Source organism: Larimichthys crocea, chromosome XI, assembly GCF_000972845.2.
Source record: "Larimichthys crocea isolate SSNF chromosome XI, L_crocea_2.0, whole genome shotgun sequence".
In the NCBI taxonomy this organism is placed as follows: domain Eukaryota; kingdom Metazoa; phylum Chordata; class Actinopteri; family Sciaenidae; genus Larimichthys; species Larimichthys crocea.
The window spans coordinates 18,314,095-18,335,111 of NC_040021.1; the positions used below are offsets into that span (position 1 = coordinate 18,314,095).

Consider the following 21,017-nt stretch of genomic DNA (forward strand, 5'->3'; position numbering starts at 1 on the left):
AAAAACATCCTGACTGTCTCGTCAAAGTTCACAAAGACAAACCAAAATAATAATAATTCAGAATAGATTTTTTTTTATTATTTTTACAAATAACTTATCTGTTACAAAGACAGTTTTCCCAGCTAAAATCAAAAAAACACTTTAGATATCCAAATTATTTTTTTTCCATTTAATAAAACATGAATAAACTGCCTCTTCACACCAAGGTGCAGGTAAAGCTGAAAACTGGTTTTCTTTGAGTTGGAAAAAGGAAAAAAGTATGGCATAAGTGCTTCAGAGACAATAATTCATCTTCTCTAAATGGGTTGAAACGATACTAAAATTTTAGGTTTTTAAAAATGGCACTTGGACGTGACGGTATAGATCATCAATACAAATTCAATAGTTCTAAAAGGCACTGATGCAAGGCAACATTTCACAAATGTGGAAAAAAAAACAAAAAAAACAAAACAAAACAAAACAGAGTAACTACTCCACAGTTAAGGTATGTTAATGACAATAAGTAAACTTTAGAAACACCCTCATCGGTAAAAGCTTGGGAGGATGAAATGAGCCAAATAAAAAATAAGAGTATACAAAGTGGACAGTCATGTTGTGCTTACATTTGACTAAAAACATGTTGGTTTTTTTTTTTGCCTTGTCTGCTTCCAAGATGCAACTGTGCCGTGTTGTAAAGACGGCACAGGATCCATGTGAATATTTGTACATACAGGAACAGAAACACTTTGATACCTCACATAAAACCCAATTTCAGGTGCACAGCAACATGGAAACGTTTAAGCCAATCAGATGTTCCAGGAGCACTTTGACATCGATCTGCAGTAACAACCTGATTGTACTGGAAAATGAGTGTCTCTTTGCACTGAGGTGTAGTTGTCCCCAAACATTAAACCTACATTCCAGTTGTCAGATAAGATGGCAGTTTGTAAATTTTTGCTTTTTGACCCCACCCACCCCCCAATCCCTCCCCCGACAGTCCCGACATATTTGGCGTCCTGGAAAAAACAACAAAAAAAACAACAACAACAACAACAACAAAAAAAAGAGACTCCTCCATCGCCTTCCACTTTGCTGCATCTGCAGATCGTACACAGGAAACTCAGCAATTACACAAGCGATGAACGGACCGGGCAGATGTAGCTTCATGATGACTGCAAAGGTTTGTACTGCGCTGCTCCTCTTCTTCTGCAAGGCTTCAACTCTCACAGAAATCAAGTCAAAAGCTTAAAAAAAGGGAGCATGGTGCTTATTTGTTTGAAAGAGGGAAACAAAACAAGACAAAAAAAGTTAATAAAGTCTATAAAGCTATACTTACAGGAAATACAAGTGATTCATAGTGTGAGGAAGAAGGCTTTTAAAGGCACATTCTAAAATTATGTACAGTAAAAAGCTCAAGGGGAGTTTCTGCCTCCGTGTACTGTACACAAAGCATGCAACTTATTTTCATTAACTCATGACTGAAGAGACAGAAGAGGGATACTGAAGGGGGGAGGACAAAAGGCACGTTTGAGTGGCAGCGACACTTCCGCTTCCCCCTTTGACGTCCTCTAGAAACAGCAAACAAACTTTAAAGTCCACGATTAGTCTGTTAGTTTTCCCTTCAGATGGAGAGCAGTGGCTGAACACACAGTTCCCAATCCCCCGGTCATGCCACCACAGAGGAAGAAAAACAACAAAAAAAAAAATCAATCAGCAAAAGGCACATTGGCACCTGTGTATGTGTGTTTATGTGTGTGTGTAGGTGTGTGTGTATGTGTATGTGCGGCATCACACTGCAGGGCCACACTCGTAATACTGTAAGTGGGAGCAGCGAGGTATCCCCAGGGGTAAAAAGTGTCACCCGTCGAGCAGAAAAAAGGGGGGAGGTGACCCCACACGATCCGAGTCTCTAAGGTGAGGTATCATCCGACTCTGCCAGCCTTTATGAAAATTTAAAAAAAACACAAGCTGTAAACACTATCCAGTCAAGCCTTCAGTGGACAGCATTCTACAAACCTTAGAGAGGAGAGGAGGAAAAAAAAAACAATCAAGGAAAACAGGCCGCATGATGCACGATGACTACGACCCGGCCCAGTTTTCATACAACTAGGTGGAAGAAGAAACAGAGAGGGCCCTTTTCTAATCTAGTCTGAAGACAGACGGGCAGAGCAGGAGGAGGTGGGGGGCGGGGGCGGCGCATCGCAGCCTCGTTGGCTCAGAAGTGCCGCGGGAACTCGCACTGTTCACAGCGGTTGAGGGCGGGATGGTTGAGGAAGGTGCAGGCGGTGCAGTTCCACTGCGTCCCCTCATCCTCCTCCTGGTCTGCGGTGGGCTTCACAATCTTATTGCCCGGGTCTGTGGAGGAGGAAGAGGAGGAGGTCAGGACAAGTTTATCCATGAAGTGATGAAGACATCGAAATGGTTTACATTGTGATGGAGTCAGTTTTCAGGTGAAAGGATTAAAAAGAACTCAGCGACACTTTCTGCTCAGAGATGTTGGAAAAGCTTCGAGCTTGATAGTTTTATGACTTCTTCAAATTAAGATGAAAACATTTGCTTGAATAGATAGAGATGAGTCAATGTCCAGCTTAAAATAATTGATGGATCTGCTACATTAAAAGGTAACTTTGGTGTTTTTTGAACAGTTTCCAGGTTTTATTTGCTCCAAATTGAAAAATTGGAAACTGACTGCAGTGTTATTCTTTGGGGCAATTGTGCATCGCCAACGTACATCAATTAAAAGTGGCTGTTTTTGCCAACGACAGGCTCGGATTGTTTGTCCAACCACACGAACAGAGACAGACCTTTATATTAATGAGAAGATCACTGATATAGGTCAATGGTCTGTCTCTGTGGGCTTCTTTAAAAATGTTGTCTGTGGCAAAAACAAGAACAGGGTCCAAACCTTCCCTTTAAGATGACGAAGGGTTTGAATCTCTGAAAATCAATTCGGCTAAAAGACTTTGGACCACTATAAAGACACACGGGTGATGATAAAGGGAGGAGGAATGAAAGAAGAGAAGGACAGAGATACTAACCAAGTGGGAGAGGAGGGAGAGGACCAGAGGAAGGCTCCATCATGAGCTCAGAGGTCACATTATATCTACATCCTCTCCTGTCTGACCCAGGTATGATTGAGCCGAGCAGAGAGCAAGGATGGATGAGTGGGTGAGGTATGAGGATGGATGGATGAAGAAGGATTACAGAGCAGAAGAGAAGAGAAGAGTGGTCTCAGAGTGAGATCAGTGGTCAGTTAGTCATAAACAGGATTAAACCAATATACTGGGCTGATTTTTACAGTACAGTACTTCAGTAATGAAGTGGTGAAAATCTTCCACAGTGAAGTTAGTACTGTCAGCTTCAGACCTCATACTAACAATCCAATAAAAAGAACGTAAACAGTGCGACCTTTTCTAAACTTACCAATAGATAAAGTACCTTTGGGTTTGGGTGGGACAGGACCAAGGAATCCAATATTGTCATAAAAATTATGGATTGCACTGGGATTAAAGTGTGGTCCTGTGAACAGATACAAAAACACAGGTAATGTTTCATCAGGTTCACAGTTCTAAACAGCTGGGGTAAGCACATGTGCATGCACACTCTAACTTCACACTTGATAATATGGGGCTTGACTAGAAAACAACATAATCATGCAGCCACACACACTGGATGTTCTGATTTACCCACAGACAAAGAGCTGTAATGACACTGAAGATGACTATCAGGTCATTCTGTCCATAAAAAGTCAGAGTTAAGGCGGGCTTGGAGCAAACGGCGCTGTAGCTGTCTACATGATCTAAATTACACGGGCCGACTGTGACTTGGCACTGTGCTCACAGTTAATGACGTTCTGGGGATAAATCCCAGTTATCACCAGATCTGTGACTTTACTGAGAGGTACTATTTATTCGCATGCCTTCCGTCACCTGTGTAAACCGACTGGTCGGCTGCTTGACCTCCAATAGCGGTGGAGTGCTGCCATGGGGCCAATAAATCCCTTGTTACCAACCAGCTACAGGATGCAATTCAGGAAGGACTGGTAGTTAACAGCACAATGGCAGCAACCTGACTGCGTGTGTGGAGTGGATGTGCTACAGCTGCACACACTGGATCAAAATCTGACCTCCCTGGCTCGATGACTGACCTAACAGTCAGTCAGTGTAAATGATTACACAGAGAGAGGCTGTGTGCCACGTTTAAGTACGGATTGTGTCAGAATCATACCTGTTTGAAGGAGATCAATTTCTTTGGTGAGGCAGTCAATGTCGATCTGCAGTAACCTGTTTTTGCATCGCAACTGCTTCATTTCCTCGATCTGAAAGAGGGAGGGAGGGAGTTACAGAGAGGAAGGGGTGAGGCGGTCAGCTGTCAGATGTCCTGTTGGTGGAGCAGATCTGTGAGTGTGTCAGGAGGACGGCTGCTATGCTCTCCAGATCTGGCTCGCCTCAGTAAACAAACACTGAAGCAAGCAGCTACTGAGCTCAGCAGCACCAGCCAATTAACCTTCCACAGCCACTCCACCCCCACCCCCCCACCCCCTGTTGACTCAAACTGGAATAGCCAAGGAGAACGGCTGAGTCGACAAAAAAGTGCCGCTCGACCTGATGAAGACGAGACGTTTCAACAAACTCACAGCTGTGAGTTAAACATCAACACGGAGCTGTGCTGAAAATAAATCTGTTTTCAGCTCAGCTCTCACCATCACTGTTTTCTCTGAAGAACAAACTGGAACTGTGTGCTCTGTCAGTCTGAAAATATGGAACCATATCAGCCAAATCATAAACAGACCCTGTAATCAGCATAGTTTCAGGGTGCAGGAGCACTGATGTGCCATGATGAGCTGGAACCGGGAATGGCAATGTGACCCACATCGTTTTGTTTTGTCTGCTCAGCCTTTTATCTGTCAGTAATAAGCAGAAAAACATCTCTGATGACTCCTAATCACATACATTTCTGAGTTAACGGCTCATCAGATCAGACTAAACTCTGTTTTTTTATTGATTGATCTGCCAATGAAAGATGGTGGTTGGATGTTTCTTTGCCTTTTTCCCTTCCTAACTTTTCAACAATCTGTCTGGTGTCAGCTGGGAAATATGACTGCAGAGTTATGGATAATGACTACTGCTCCCAGCAAAAACAATTTGTAAAGTTTGAATTAGGCTGCAGGGGACTGAGTCAGCCTGAGCACTCCTTCTATTTCCCGTCAGTACTGTCAAAATAAAGCAAAACAAAGTGCACAATAAACTTTCTGTTTGGAATGACTGATGGAAGCTTACAGAAGGAATTTGGGAGGCAGAGTTGGATCTCTCCAGCCGTCTCCTGGTCAGGTCGTTCTCCATCTCGTTGACCTCCTCTTTTAGCTTCTCCAGCTTCTTCTTCTTCAGCTCCAGCTCGTGCCACAGCCTCTCCATGCGAGCCTTCTGATGGACCAACAACGCTAGACAACACAAACACACACACACACACACAGACCAGAGAGAGCAGAGAGCACAGAGAGCAGCTGTTTACTCTGTTGTATATTGATTCACGGGTTAACTGAAAAATACAAACATGATTTAACGTGATACGTTGTCAAAAGAGGGAAATAAATAATGCTGAAATTTTGCCAATCGAAACAAGACCTGCTTGTAACACCATCATGGAAACTTGAGTGTACAGCAATGACACATTTTAAAGACACCGCAGGCTGATCTCCGCTCACACCAGTCAAACCAGTTTTTAGCATTATTCTCTGTATAAAAACAACTGTGTGTAAGGAGAGACAGTGGAGCCACATTAGATCCCTCACTGTTGTCCCCCCCAAGTCTGTGCTTCATCGCCTATTGTGGTAACAAGAAGAGATCAGACTAATTCAAGTTAGACCGCTGCAGGCGAATTCTGGGTTTAATACAGAACCTTAAACTCTGCACATGATCTGCTCAAGTCTCTGCAGCGAGTTTCGCATAATTCATGATAGTTCCTGTATCTGTTGACAGGTTGTAACACCTCCCACACACACACACACACACACACACACACACACACACACGATGATAAACAACTCTCTCTCTGCTCCTACACATGCCACTTCACAAATTATAGGAAGACGGTGTGCTGCTGAATGTCTGTCCTGTGACATAAAGATCAGACCGTCAAAAAGTCCTCGAGCTAAACAGCTACCTGCTTGCTCAACAGCACTCGCACAGATGGAGGGAGGCCATGAGCTGAGAGTGAATGTAAATGTGGTGTTTTCCACTCGCAGAGCTCAATCCAAACTGAACTAGATGAGCTGGCACGAGTTCATGCGCTGATTACATACATGTGGTGGTGCCTAGTTGTTGTGCTACACTGGCAGCGTACTGTGTTTTACACTTGCAGCTTGGTTTGCGAACGTATTTCTGTGCTTCACTGTGATGTGCCATCATTTTTTTAATCACTGTGTTTGGCTCTATTCTCTTATTCATTATGTGATAATGAGCTGCTACATATGTTTAAAGCCTGTCTTCCTTCACGACAGCCCCATCCCAGTATTTAAAGTAAAGCTGTACAACAGATGACACATAGTTCTCTTTGCTCCGACGTCAGCACAAAGCTGTATTACGCCTGACTGAACAAACATGTCACTAGTTCGTCACTCCCTGATCTGTCAAACTGGAAAATCCTGGTGGCTCTTCTGATGTCCAGTTTGTCCTATTTCTCTGGAACTCTGCCAAATTAAGCTGACACACAGGTCATGCAGTAACAGATTGATGTTCATTTTCTATCAGCAACACCTCGTTTTAATTCTTGTTTTTGAGATCCAGGACTTTGGGGAGGCAATGAGTCGCATTACAACACAAAAACAAACACATAAAACAAAAGGTGTGTTCAGCAGGGTCGTGTCTTTTGGCACCAGGTGTCGGTTAATTTGTGATCTGGGAGAGTCAGGCCTTTCAACTAAACTTGCGTAATTATAATAATGTTATTCTGCCAAACAGCTCTGGTGTGATGGTTGAACACATTAAAGATTAATGAACAGTTATGTGGTGACAGGTGTGTCTTCATCAGCTACACCTGAATGTGACTCAGCTGGAGTCGATAAACACTTCTTTTCAAAGCCGCAGTAGGAGGAACCCGAGCCGCCGAGGGTCAGCAGCAGAGGCAGTGTGCCCGATGTGAAGCCCCTCTTTGTGGTAATCACCGCAGTGCAGGAGCCACAGCCAGTGACTCACACGTAATCCAGTGAAAAGCCCAAAAAAGGAAGCAGTGGTGCGCTCTGACACATTTGACTCACACTACAGAATCTGCCAGTCTCAGGGGTCGCGGGCGCAAACGCAGCGTTTGGTGCTGAGGACTCACGCTGCAGTCATCAGGCTGGGCCTCGCTAGGCGAGTCAACTTTGCTTTTATCTGCCTCGCAGAGACGGATGTGCGGGGCCAGCGTTTCTACGCTGACTGAGCATTAGTGACAGCAAGTACACTCAGTTTGGCTCAGGAATGACATTACAGTCGATGTTATGGAAAGAGACTTTAAAAAAAAAAAAAAAAAAAAAAAAAAAATCACACAGTATACTTTATAGTAAAATGACTTTGCTGGCAGGGTGCAGTGGAAAAAACATTTAGAGCCTCTGCTGGTAGCAGAACAGACTGTAGAATATCCTTCATTGTTAAAGCTGCTCTGAAAGCTGCTCTTTTTGCCTCACTGTGTACTCTGCAGACACTTGACAGTTGCTAAACAACCAATAAACGCTGAAGCAAACAGCACTGACAGATATCAGAGGCCTGCTCGATGGAGGATCAGTGTAAACTATTTTTGGACATTTTTGGTCTGAGCTGTGGGTGTCGACTTCTTATCTAAAGTATTTGCTAACATTTGGGCGTAAGAGCCGATCTGTCAGCCACTTTGTAATGTTAGCTAGTAAACAAAGGCATTCATATGAAAAGAGGAAATGAACATTATAGAAAGAGTGTGTAACTTCATGTGTTTCTTCACTCTGCATCGCTCACCTTGCGTGTACGCTGCATCATCAGAGCCCATGCTGAGTCTGCGAGGCTCGATCGGCCGCTCCCTGTGTGGCGACAGCGGGTCTGAGAGATGGAGGGGGTCTGGCTCCACGAAGTGGTGGTCTGACGGTAGGCTGAGGAGGTTGTTGGGCTCAAAAGTAGGGGACACGACTCCGGGGGACACAGCTGGGGGCTTATTGGGGGACACCGTGATTTTAAAAGTGTATTTGGTGTTGGGCTGAGTCACCACCACTCGTGGGGAAGAAGCTGTGCCTCCCCCTCCCACAGAGGTACGGGACTTAGGAGGATGGTGGTGGATGTAGGCGGGACCCATGCTCACTTGACCCCCCATGTTCCTGGCCCCTGAGGGCCCCTGCAAGGGAGGGTTGGCTGAGATGTAGACTGTGGGGTTCCTACCCCCACTGTCGTCGCTGGAGGCATTGGCAGAAATGTAAAACTTAGGTTGGGAGCGGGAGCCGGCTGAGGCCACGATGGCCTCCTCAGAGGGAGTGGTAGCAGCAGTAGGCGGGCTGGCAGAGATGTAAACAGTGGGCTGGCTGCGGCTCAGACCTTGGCCTCCGATGGACAGAGGGTTGGTGGGGACAGTAGCCACCCCGGTTGAAGAGGAAGAAGAGGAGGGGCAGGAGGAGGAGGCGGAGGAGGACCGGGGCCCACTGCTTGTCCGCAGCACGGCTGTCGTGGTTGTGGAGTTGCTCCTCTGAGGAGATTCAAGTTTGATCTCTATCTGATTCTTCCGTGGGCCAGTGGAGATGTTCTGGATGTTGTACTGACTGATGGTAGACAGGGATGTGGGCATGACAGAGGAGGAGGAAGTGGAGGAGGAGCATGAGGAGACACCGGAGGAAGAAGCCTGGCTTCCAGCGGGAAAAATGGAGGGTGCCTGGGGGTTTGTGGGGGAGCTGATCGGCAAGTAGACGTGAGAGGTCTGGTGGCCCGGGGTCTGGTGCTGTGAGGTATGTGAGGAGGGGTGCTGAGGGCTGGACCAGGAGCCAGACAGGGAGGAAGGGTGCGAGATCTGGTAGATCTGCTGCTGGGGCTGGGACGTGGGGCTGTACTGGGGCCTGCCTCCCTGCTGCTGGTTCTGCCGGGTCGTACCAGACTGGCTAACAAAGGGCCTGATGTAGATAGAGTTACCCTGTGGACTGCTGAGGCCCGACTGCGGCCCGCCGTGTATGTGCAAAGAAGTGGGGGTGTTGCGGCCTGTCGGCATGTTAGGGGCTAGCGTCACGGTAATGGGGTTGAAGCGTGGTGTCTGCTGGGCACCCATACTCGTTCCTTTGAGAGGGTAGAGTCCGAGGTGCTGTGGAGGCTGCGGTTTGCGTGTGGGCTCCATCACACCAAATACATTGAGGCTGGAAGGCACCTGCACTGGGGCTGACTGGGGCTCCTGCTGAAAGAAGTCACTGTTGGGGGCTTGGCCTGTCTGGAGGGGCCCGTCACTCAGGCTGTGGGCCAGAGTCCGGCTGCCGTTCATTCTCAGGCCGTCCCGAACCGGGGCCACGTGCACATTCTGAGACTGCAGGCCCAGGTTCAGCTGGGTCATGTGATTACGGAGCCTGAAGGTGGGGTCGTCGGAAAAGCTGAGGTTCCCTTCTTCACTGTACAGGTAACCCGGACTGACCTGGGACAAGTATTCACAGCAGGCGTCTAAATTGTTGTTGTTCTGAAGGAAAGAGAGAAAATTTAATTAACAACTATGACAGGAATTTATATTTGAGTAAAATTGTAAACAATAAAAAGTTGCTGCACTCAGGGGGCGTGTACTAGTTTTACATCTGATAAAAGGCTCTCTCTTCTGATGCCGCTGGAGTAAGCGTGAAATCTTTGATTCAGTCTATGAGTGATTGTGAGGGCTGCTACATGCGTCTATGACCGGGCCTCATTGATTACTGTACAAAAGCACAACTTTATATCTTTAATTAGTGATCTGGGTGTAAATGGATCAGATTTTATACACAATATATTTGCTGCTTTTCCTCTGATGTCCTCCTGCAGCTCAGCACTCTGTAATTTACACAGTTTATGATGGACAGATAGCTTTAAGCTCCTGATTTGCTGAGTCTGTTACAGACAGAACTGAGCGACTCAGTGACCAAACCAGGCTGAGAACCTTACACTACAGAAGTGATTTACAGACTTTCCTGATGAACCTGTCGTTAGCTCGGTCACCTGTGTGGCTAACTGAACTGACTCAGCCCATGGATGCCAGGAGCCAAATCCGGCAAGAAAACCATCTCGGTACGCTACAATACTCCCTGCCAGACTGGACACCGGTGGTTTCGGAGGTTGTGTTCAGTCCTGGGTACGACCATGTTCACTGGAAGGTAGATGCTGACACTAGCTCATAGGGCTACCTGCTATGCATAGTGGTGGCTGTGTAATCTTAGTGTTTTTATACCATACCATCAAATCCTAACAGTCTTAACTCCATTCTTGTGTTGTGTACAACAGCTCCAATGACACACACAGAGTTTTGTCAGATATATTATGGTTCAAACACAGAAAACAAAACCAGCTAATCACATCATTTGTAGCACTAGCCATACTAGTACTGACTTCAAACAAAACACTGCTTTATGAATGCAGTTACTAATTAATCATTTTCCTTCAAGGTGCTCTCTGGTACTTCTGTTCTAAGACTGTATATTAGACTCATTTATGGCTCTGTTTGCCATACAGTGGAGCTCAGTCAGTACTGGATTTTTCAGCCTGATAATAACAATACATCTGCCAATATTCGGTTAAGATCTATCTGCAGTAAGCCAGATGGGCTTAACTTTGCAGACATCATCTTTTCTGGGATCAGAGGTTTGAACTCGCTCACCTGAAGAACACACTGGGAGACAACACCCTCTGGTACTTCAGGGAACTTCTGGCGCAGGTCATGCAAAACCTGAATGTCAATCTGGTGGCTTCCCTGGGCCATTCGTATGTTGCCAGGTTAGGACTGCTTGTTCTGTTCAGCGCACTGGGGCGTCAGTCGTGGCAGCAAACCGCCTTCATCTTGAACATTTTCTGAAATGAGACAAAGATTTCAAAAAATGATTCGAAAGCAGTTTTGTGTTACGTGATTTATGCACAGACATAAAGTCACACACAATCTTTTCTCGGGTCCATACTCTGAGGAGAATGTCCACATATGAGCTGGACAAGTCTGTGTTTTGTTACCATTCAATGAAAAATAAGCGTGTCCAAGTTGCAGGGACGGAGCCAATGTGGTATATTGCAACTCTGCTCAACAAGACATCCGTCAGACATTTGAGGTTGTCCATTTCATTATGTCTGTGAGCGTACAAAATAATATCTTCAGAGATCCTCTCCACAAGCCCCTTTAATAAAAGAGTAGCAGAGGGAGGAAACCACCTCTGACTGACTACTGGGAAAACCAGCCTTTCCAACTGATCTTAACCTCAACATTCACTTATTAAGGACAGAAGGGGGGCCAACAGTAGTCTGGTCCTGAGACAAAGCTCCACGTGAAGATCTGTTAAGCTCTAACGTACGGCAGCTCTGCAGAACAGCTGATTCCTTACCGCTTTGTTTCTGACACTGCAGCAGAGAAAAGGCTTCTCCAAAGGGCATAACAGCGTGCTTTCTGCACACGCTAATAGTTTTGGAGTTAATGTTTAAAAGGGAGACAATGGAGGAGCTGTGTGGACTACAACATTTTCCTTTGTGCTCTCGTGCTCCATACTGCCAGTAAAGATGCTGCTACCACAGCTTCTGAAGGAAGCATGGTAAACTGACACACTATAGAATATTACAGAAATAGGAACACAACGATGAAAGATAGAAAACTGCACACGTTCTAACATGAACTCTGAAGTGCAGTGTTGCTACAGAACTGTGAAGAATTTACAGCTTTGGCTCAAAGTACAAACTGTGAGAAAACATTTCTCCGACAAGCTCTTCAAAAACCTCAGTTATGCCTTTTCATTTGTTATTATTTAACGATCTCGCAATAATACATGCAAACAGGACCACCCACGCCTTTTACTCGGTTCATGAAAAGTAACCTATTTTTGAAAACGTTATTTAAACCAGGATGAGACGGTTACAGCTTCTTTTTTTTGCCTGAAAAACAATTACAGGAGATTGTGCTAAATATTGTCACATAATCACTGAAATTCTGCATGTTAAGTGAAACGTGTCTGATCAACTGAAAATCACTGTTACGGTCTACTCCAACATTTAACATCTGCACGGCTCTGCTTCAGAACAATGAAGTTTGTTGATTGATAATCTTAATGTTTAGTCCACTTTTAAAACTGATTGCAGGGCTCCTATGACCTTTGCTCCACAGTGTCTCAAATTCTACTTTCAACTGTTGCTGACTTAACAATTATGCTGAACTGAAGTTTCTTTTTAACCCTGTATAATAATTTAATCATTTGTTTCAGTAGCCCTCAATTAAAGTTCTGTCAGTTGTTCTCAAAATCATCCTCGGTGCCACACTCAGTTATTATTATTATTTTAGCAGGAGTTACTCTTTCTTGTTTATTTAACGATTGGATCGGTACATGCATTACTGTAATTTGCTCTGCAAATGCAAACTTTCTGATTGGTTGAATAAGTCACTAAATCTTGCGTGAAAGTCACAAAGTGCTGGTGCCACCTCACATTTTTAAACACCTAACAATTAAATGACATATATTCCAGCACACATACACAAATTATGCACATAAACATTTGTAATGATGAATTTCTCTACTGTCCAGAAGTTGTTTTTATTGTCCACAGGACATCCTTTCATTCAAGTGCTGACTGACTGAATGGACAAAATATGAGAAACACCTCTAACTCTGCACAGAACTGAACATCACAATGTGTCATAAAGGGAGGATTTACTGCAGGCTTGTTGTATTAGACTGCATTAGTTTTACATACATGAACCTCATAAACAACTATTATGTTGCTGAAGTTGGTTCATAAGAAAAAAAAAGTGGCTGGTAGGTGCTCACCAACAGTTGTGGTTAGCTGTTTCCTATCCACATTCTATGCGTAACCTATACTCATACCTGGGAGCTGGCCAGGGCGACCGCACTGCTTTACTACTACCCACTGAGCAGCCGGGGATTTGCTCAAGGAACTTGACTTTGCAGCCCAGTCTCATTCAGTCCTCAGACCCAGGATTTAAAGAGCTAGCCCGAGGTACAAGCTCCATTATCCCTCCACAGTGAAGGACTAGAAACAGACTGAAGTGACGCAGAACAGAACAACTCATGAAAGTGCATGACAGCCATGTCTTGTGTTATCCCACACTTTTCTTCTGACCGCACTCTTTCGAAACATCTTCCTGTGGGAGGTTCAGATGCCATTCAAAACACTGTGACACATGAAGCACACCCTGTTCTGCTCTATGCCGATCAATGCAGTGCGCTGCAGAGTGAACCAACCAGTGTCAAGCAGTGACTTTTAAGAAGTGAAATAACCCAGAGCAACATTTACAGAGACTTGAACACTTATTTAATGATGAAGAAAAGTCAAGAGTGCGCTCCAAATCACACTGGCCTCTTATTTCTGTCAAGAAGACAAAGTATGTATCTGAGCAGCTGTGCTTCTGTCTTATCTAAGCTATGAGGACGTGTAATGTCATAACCGAAAAGTCGTAAATCGGCTTTGCAAAACATCCGTATTTAGCTGATAAGCCTTTAGGTAAAGCCATGCTTTCATCAGAGATTAAGGATGGAAAATAGGGAGGTGTGTTTCACATTCTGTGCTACCAAAGATACAATCATGTTTTAATATGAAACTTTCTGTCAGTCACAAGAGCTTTGAAAGCTTCTCCAACAGTTTATTATCAAGCTCGGTGTAAGAGAGAACACTCAGACATCTGGACGATAAAACTTCTAGATTGTCTATCACACTGAACTCTAAAACTACTCAATGCTTTTTCTTTTTTCTTTTTGCCTTTTGCAATACAAGGAAATGGAAAATGTTCCAATTATACCATCAGACTGTGGTATTCATTTTGTGTGTGTCAAAAAAAGGAGCACAGAAAGTAGCACAGACAGCCTCTAAATGCAAACCAGAGGTGAACAGCTTGCCATATCTCAGATTACATGTTTAGAGCAAATCTTGCTGCCTCCGGTGAAGCATTTTCCATCTCCTCCATCAGATTAAGCAAACAGAAAATGACGCCTATAAGTATCTAGCTTCATGCACCACTTTTGGAGCCTCATACATTATCTACCTGTTTGATTTACAAGAGGAACCATCACTGCACAGAGTCAGAGAACAACAGTCCACCATTCAGGAGGCTGGGCAGCCCGACCATTGTGGGAAAGGAAACTCACTACTTGGCGACTAACCCAGTTACAGGTCAACAGTGTGGTTAGATTGTTTCCTGGCTTCAAAAACAAAAAAAAGGTCCACACCTCTTCACTGTATGTAATTATGGGCCTACAGCCGGCCCATGTGTGGGGGAGGCTCTGAGGGGGGCAGATTAGTCCTTGCTGTCCCTGGAGGCGCTGGTGGAACAGGGCCTGAGGCAGCGCCACGCTGCCAGCAGAGATAGAGACAAAGCTTCCATTGCTGAGGCTGTTATTCACCGTGCCAAAGCATTGACCCACAGCCCCACGCTCATTTCTGGAGGTAGCAGGCCTGCCATGCTCCATCAATGGACTCATTCACTGTGCCAGAGCAAATGCGCCTAAAAACGTCCAAATCAATTAAAGCCTAAATAAAATGTGGATAAATAATAAACAGGAGGCCTTCAGCTGAAATATCAGCACGGCACCTGACGCTGTGGCTGCTGTGATAGCCCATACCAAGCTGGTTGGTGTAAACAAAGAGGCTACACATTACTAGGAACAGAAAATGCCATGCCATTCTCTCTTCAGCATGTGAAGACTAGACGCTCTGATCGTGATTGTTTGGGACAGCGCCGGCCTCGTCAAAACCCAATCTTCCGACCATTCTGTGGAAATGGTAGTTCAAATATGAGAAGCATCAAATACGGAAAGAATCCCGTCTGAACTTCAAATCAGAAACATCCTCTGCAGCTTTAAGGAGCAGCACTGCGTGGAATGTCTAACTGCTGTGTCTTGGTCCAGCAACATTTAAACAAATAAAGGGACTAATTGGCAGTGGACGCTGTGGTGGCCTGCTGCCAGACACCCCAGTCTTCCAAAGGAGCAACGGACATGCTTGTGTGTGTGTGTGTGTGTGTGTGTGTGTGTGTGTGTGTGGGGCACACACTGACACGTGCACATTCAAAAAGGATGCTGCATTGCAGAGTAATCAAAGGATCAGATCCAATCACGTGCATAACAAACACAGCTGATGTTGCACCTGAGTGACACATTTGCAAAATCTGAAATAAAAAAAAAGCTCCTTCACGTCTGAGAATGTAAATAAATGTACTCGTAAAGAAGCAGCTTGCGGCGTGGTGTCCCCCACAACGCAGCCCTGATGGAAACAAGCAGTCCCACGGAGGGTCTGCCACACTTTCTCTCCATTCCTGCCTCATTTTTGGTGAGCTGCTCACATACACTCGTTGTTCTGAAAGAATGCAGCTTGATTCATACTGTATTTTTTTTTTTTACATTTCATTTTAATTCGATGACTCTGAAGAACCACAGGCCATACCATGACTCCCATGGACAAAGGAACGCAAAAGAGAAACTTGCAGAGCAGACTAGTCTTAACAAAAGAGCTTTTTGAGTCATCACAAAAGCTGCGACCCGTTGAATCAAAGTGATTTCCCACCATATTAATGTCACGAGTCCGACTAAAATAAACTTCAAGATGGACTGCAATTGTGTCATGAGTGGAAACTTGAAACAGTCGTGCATCTTCAACAGTTTGTCTTAAACCATCCTGAAACTTCGTCGTCAAAAGGTCAACCTGAGAGTGTAAATCTGGAGTTTTATTGCCAGTTTATGTGCCCAGACTGAAAAATTCACCACATTACTGAGATAAATACGTTTCAGACAATAATATTTTCCTTAAATCGATTTAAATCCATCATAGTAATGACACTGGTGGACAACACATTTACTGTAAGTAAGTGTCCCAGTAAGAGTCCCGCACATGAGGCACTTCTTTTGTTCCAGGCGATGTCTCCAGAACAGAAACAAACCACACTTTATGTGCAGAACCCAAATTGCACTCAACTGTGCCATGGGCCTCACGGCGCACACAGAGCTGCCTCGGCTTTTAGTTGCCCGCTCTTGAAAAAAAAATATAAAAACCGGGGGTAAGAGAGTGTTTGTGAGCAAGCATATGAGTGTATGTGCGTGGTGGTGGTGATGGTGGGGGGAGTAAGTGAGTGTGTGTATGTGTGTAGGAAATCAAAAATTCTTCAGCACCGCAGCCTGCAGCTGGTGGTTTATTGGAAGCAGGCAAGGGCACCAGCTCCCCAGGTCGACCAACCCCTCCCAAGGCACTGTGGGAAACTGGGAGGTCTCAGAAAAGATGGAGGAGCGGCTCATTTCCTGGGCTCTCTGTGCAGTCAATGGACTGTCAGCATCCACCTTGTGCCAACTATTCGTTTTCTTGTAAACACAGTAAATAACGGTTAAAAAAGCTGTCTGGCTGATTGTGTGTCTTGGCCGTATAAGGAAGGAAGTGAAGCAAAGGAGGCATTTAGAAGCAGTAAGTAGGTGAAGCTGTCGGGCTCTTGCTTTATTTTCTGAGTGTGTGAAATCTGCACGAGCTCAGACACTAGTCAACTCCGACCTCCATCCTACTATTTTGCCCCCCCTCCCTCCCTCTTCCTCCCATCTCGTCAACACCAAATGTCTGTGGGTAACATAATGCTGAGCTCATCCAGCAGCTTCTCAAAGTGCAAATGTGTGTGTTCCATCATGACAGCTGACAGCTGCTTTCACCTGTAGCCACCTCCACCACGAGCAGCACGTTCCCCAGGCCTTTCATCCATTAACAGGCCTGATCAAATGTACAACTACGGGGGTGGGCTCGGGATACGGACTACTCAGGGGTCTGCACAATAAAGACAATTAACAATGTAGGTATTGTGAAAAAAAGTTGTTCCAGACTTGTCTAATCTTTACTTTTTATTTTTTTGTGTCTAATAATACAGGATAGATTTACTTCTTCAGGCTTCACTAATGAAATGAAACAGTAGGGCACATCACTGTTCAGTTTACACAGGGGGTTCATGAGAAGACACTTTTACAAGCCAAGAGTTTAAGAAGCTCTGGCCTGAGTAATTATTATTTATTACGGATGATGTTTTTACACATTACATTTCTTTATGTTTGACTTTCTTTTTACCTATTTGTGCAGGGCAAGTCCTGAGCATGTCCGACACATCGGTCTGTAGCAGATCTGCCAGAGGTTTAAGCAGAAACTTTTTGCTGCCAAAAATGATGGCTGCAACAACTTTCACAACAAAAACATACAGTGCCACCTGTTTTCATTGGTCTTTGGTTCATAGAATTAAACACAGGTTTTACACTTTTTCACTGTGGTCTGTGTTTCTTCTTTTTGGTAGTGTGAACACCTGCTACAAGTCTCCACATCAGAATAAAGGCCATTTCAAATGAATGAAGGACAGTGGAGTGGAGTTTTCACAAACACATACTGTGTATGTGTCTGACAGTCTGAATGTATGAAGATGTTCAATAGACTTCCTGCCTAACATTGTTGTGTCACAACTACCGTTACTTCACAGTAATCATTGCACTATCAACACTATGCAATGTTTTCTCCAACATTCATAAAGAAAAACAATCTGATCCTGGATCTGTTTACCTTTATAGATTCTGTACTTTTAATACCATCAAATGATCATATATTATAATGTTTCAGTGTTTCTGCGTACCACCTAAAAAAAATAAATTAAAAAAAAGTATCAAGCTCCCCAAGTACACAGGAGGCAAGTTTATAATATATAATATTTGATTATTTCCTGCTTGGAGCCACGATTGCAAGGTTTTCTGAACCATTGATTTTACCTCTGCTCCCCATCTCCCTGTCAAATTTTAACTTGTATCTAATTATGGATGTATGCACACGTTACAGGCATGACTGTGGCTATGTAGCAGGCTAATACAGAAACAAAGAAATGCTAAACTTACTTTACTCCTAGTTTATTTTCATTTTAAATATGTAGTATTTTGATAGTATTTTATGTTTTTAAATGAATTTATTTCATTTTTGTTGTTTGAGATCTCTTCATGTACCACTATAGGGAGGTGACGTACCACAGATTGAGAACCAGTGGTTTAAAACACGTGGTATCAAGTATCGATACTTTTGACAGCTTTTATCCATTCTGATGTGTATAGTGCACAATGTGTGTTCTTATATCCACTATAGATTAAATATTCTCACAGCATATTTGCTGACTTGTTAACACTGAGGGGAGTAGAAATGTTCTCTCCGAACGCTTCCAGAAAATAAAATGTAAAAAAAAAAAAAAAAAGAAGAAGAAGAAAAAAAAGAGGTTAGTCTGCCACCCCCAGAGAGAACTATGGATTCATGACATACTATGAGCCATCATCCAACTCCATGTCCACATGTGGAAACAGATGACCAGGAGGTCAACTATCCATAACCACATGAACGAGCTGGGTCTTCTTTGTGGTATGACAGAGATGCAGAGTTAAAGCATACACAGTTTAAGTAAACAACGCGCTGCTAGAAAAATGTAAATGCATGAACAACGAGAGGCGTCTCGTCTGCATTAGACGAGATACTGAGTGAGAATTGAAATGAACGTTGTACACCATGAAAGTGATTCAAGCGTCTGTGCTAAGCTGATCGTAAATAAAACATGGCTCAGTGTCAGTGGGTGGTTTGTGCTGGTTAGGGGCTGCAAGTTGCTGAATATGATATGATAATGATAAGCTAAGTTTAGTCCTGAATAAATCAACATTTTAATAGTAAAGTTGGATACTGGATGTTTCTAAAAGGTAGAGCGTTTGTCTCTGGGGGTGTACCTCGCGTCAGCTGGGATCAGCTCCAGCCCCCTGCTAGCCTGATGAGGATCACCAGTTATTGAAATGAATAAATGAAAGTTTCTAAAGTATTTAACACCTTCTAACATGTTTTAATGTTTTACATCATGAGATCACAGTGGATGGAATTAAGAGCAGTCACTCCCCGCAATGTGACACACCTACATTTGTTACAAGTCATGTTGTGAGAGATTTATGACTATTTAATCATGATGGATTTAAACTTACATCTTAGACAAACATTAGTGTTAACATCAATCAACTTATCACTCAGTTCTAGTTTAGCATCCAGCATTACAGTTTTATATTCACAGTGGATTTGAAACAGTCAGTTAATACTGATACCTGCATAAACAAACAAGACCATCAAAAGATTTGCTACTTGTATATAGTTATTCTTTATGCCTGCCACCAGGTTGAATTTAGTCAGATTCCCCCTGAAAGAAACAAAATGAGATAGTGGAAACACCACCAGCTGCTAACAAGTAACCAACAAGTTACATCTCAATTTCAGTCAAACATTTTTCAATACGGCTGAAGTGAACTACAGAAACTAAAAAGATGCTCTAATATAATTCAGTGTTGTTTGGTTAACGAGCGCTCTGCATTCCATCAGAACTGAAAAAAGTTAAGGTCACAACATGAACCACAGTAATGACAAGAAGACGACTGCTCTGTAGTTGATCACAGGAGGCTCATTTTCTACCAAAGTGGTGCCAGCGAAGCCACAGAGCTGAGTGACACAGACGCTCTATTGAGAAACATCAGGAAATGAATCTGTGGCAGCAAAAAAAAAAAGAAGCTTCTCATGCCAGCCTAGATCTGTATAATTATACGTGGCACTTTAATTTTGGATTTTCTTTCATCAACAAGGATTTATGTATCAGAAATATCATATTTCTATCCATTCATTTGTCAAAAATGGTAAGTTATAATTTGAGCAGGAGGATTTCTTTAAGGGCTTCCTGAAATCTGCAGCAGATTGAGCTCAAAAGGACATTTTCTCTGCAGACATGTTTGTTTGCAAATACAAACCATCTCTATAATAACTTCTGTAAATAGGTACTGGCTCATTCTTTGGAAAACAAAATGGTCTCAGAGGATGAGACAGAGGGTTGATAGAGGGAACGAAGAGACAATCTTGAGTATAGGCCATATGAGGAAAAAAAACAAAAAACTATAAAAAGCACAACAAAGCATGGTTGAAAATTTCTGTCAAACAAAACCATCACACAAACATCATGGCCGCAAAGTCCTTTAAAGCCTCACCCAGCTCCAAACATGCCCAGAGCACCTTGAATGTGTGTCAAAACAAGAGCCAGCGATCTGCGAGCTTTAGACTACAAATGATCTGCCCGTCCCATCAAGTTATTTGTTGAAAACGAATGCAGAGGTAATAAACTATTGTGCACAATGCAGTTTCAGTAAATCAAGACATCGTCAGAATTTATCCCGACGTTGCAGCTGTTTAGTGCGAGGCTGTGCAACAATCCTCCACCTCTGCACAACAGACCCTCCTCCCTGCTTTACTTTCCTTAGGCATTATATGTCAGGACCACAGCCTGAGCTTAAAATAGAACCTCAGAAACATGAAAAGCCTTATCCTAAGCCACTAATCTTTTTGTTTGCTTTCTTCCAAGAAAATCTGAATTAAAAAAAAAAAAAAAAAAAAAAGAGGGCGTGAGCGATCTACAAAGCAAAAATTAATAAGTGAAAAAGAGAGAACGAGTGTGAGGCAGTGACGGTCTCAGCGGGGCACACTGTGCTGTGTTTTTCCTTACATTGTGGAAACATTAATTGCCAGCTGACAAGCCCCGACACAGACTCTCATTGAGCAGGTATAATAGAATCTATAAGCTAAACCTGCTAAACAAACTCTCAGGAAAGATGGGACACATGATAGAGGTGATTTTTCCAGCCATAAAACATTTTGGCCAAACAGCCAGTGTCCAAACCACGCGAGTGCGTACATTACTTTCACACCTTATTGGGATAGCGTGCTTGGAAGGAGGCGAGTGCTTTACAAACTGTTGGCACTCATCACAAGTAGTGCAGTATTCTTCCAAATACTACTGCAGGCCAAGAGGAGGGTGGAGATTTTACCCGGCCAATCCAAGTTGAGACG

The 21,017-nt window shown here is 43.7% G+C and overlaps 1 protein-coding gene across 5 annotated transcripts in view; it reads right to left on the minus strand.

Moving 5' to 3' along the window:
- Window positions 1–56: 56 nt before the first annotated feature.
- The window catches only part of tab2 (TGF-beta activated kinase 1 (MAP3K7) binding protein 2), a 37,200-nt gene continuing 16,239 nt past the window's right edge, over window positions 57–21,017 (minus strand). Inside the window, exons 2-8 of one of the 5 annotated variants that reach the window (XM_019253325.2) lie at window positions 10,789–10,979; window positions 7,947–9,627; window positions 5,259–5,419; window positions 4,207–4,297; window positions 3,418–3,498; window positions 3,018–3,098; window positions 57–2,334 (exon numbers count right to left, since the gene is read on the minus strand). In XM_019253325.2, coding sequence (XP_019108870.1) covers window positions 2,195–2,334; window positions 3,018–3,098; window positions 3,418–3,498; window positions 4,207–4,297; window positions 5,259–5,419; window positions 7,947–9,627; window positions 10,789–10,890 — 2,337 coding nt within the window. In that variant the 5' untranslated portion in view covers window positions 10,891–10,979 and the 3' untranslated portion in view covers window positions 57–2,194. Of the gene's footprint in view, window positions 2,335–3,017; window positions 3,099–3,402; window positions 3,499–4,206; window positions 4,298–5,258; window positions 5,420–7,946; window positions 9,628–10,788; window positions 10,980–21,017 lie in introns of all 5 variants that reach the window. The other 4 variants (XM_019253324.2, XM_027284181.1, XM_010730034.3 and 1 more) reach the window with 4 other exon arrangements.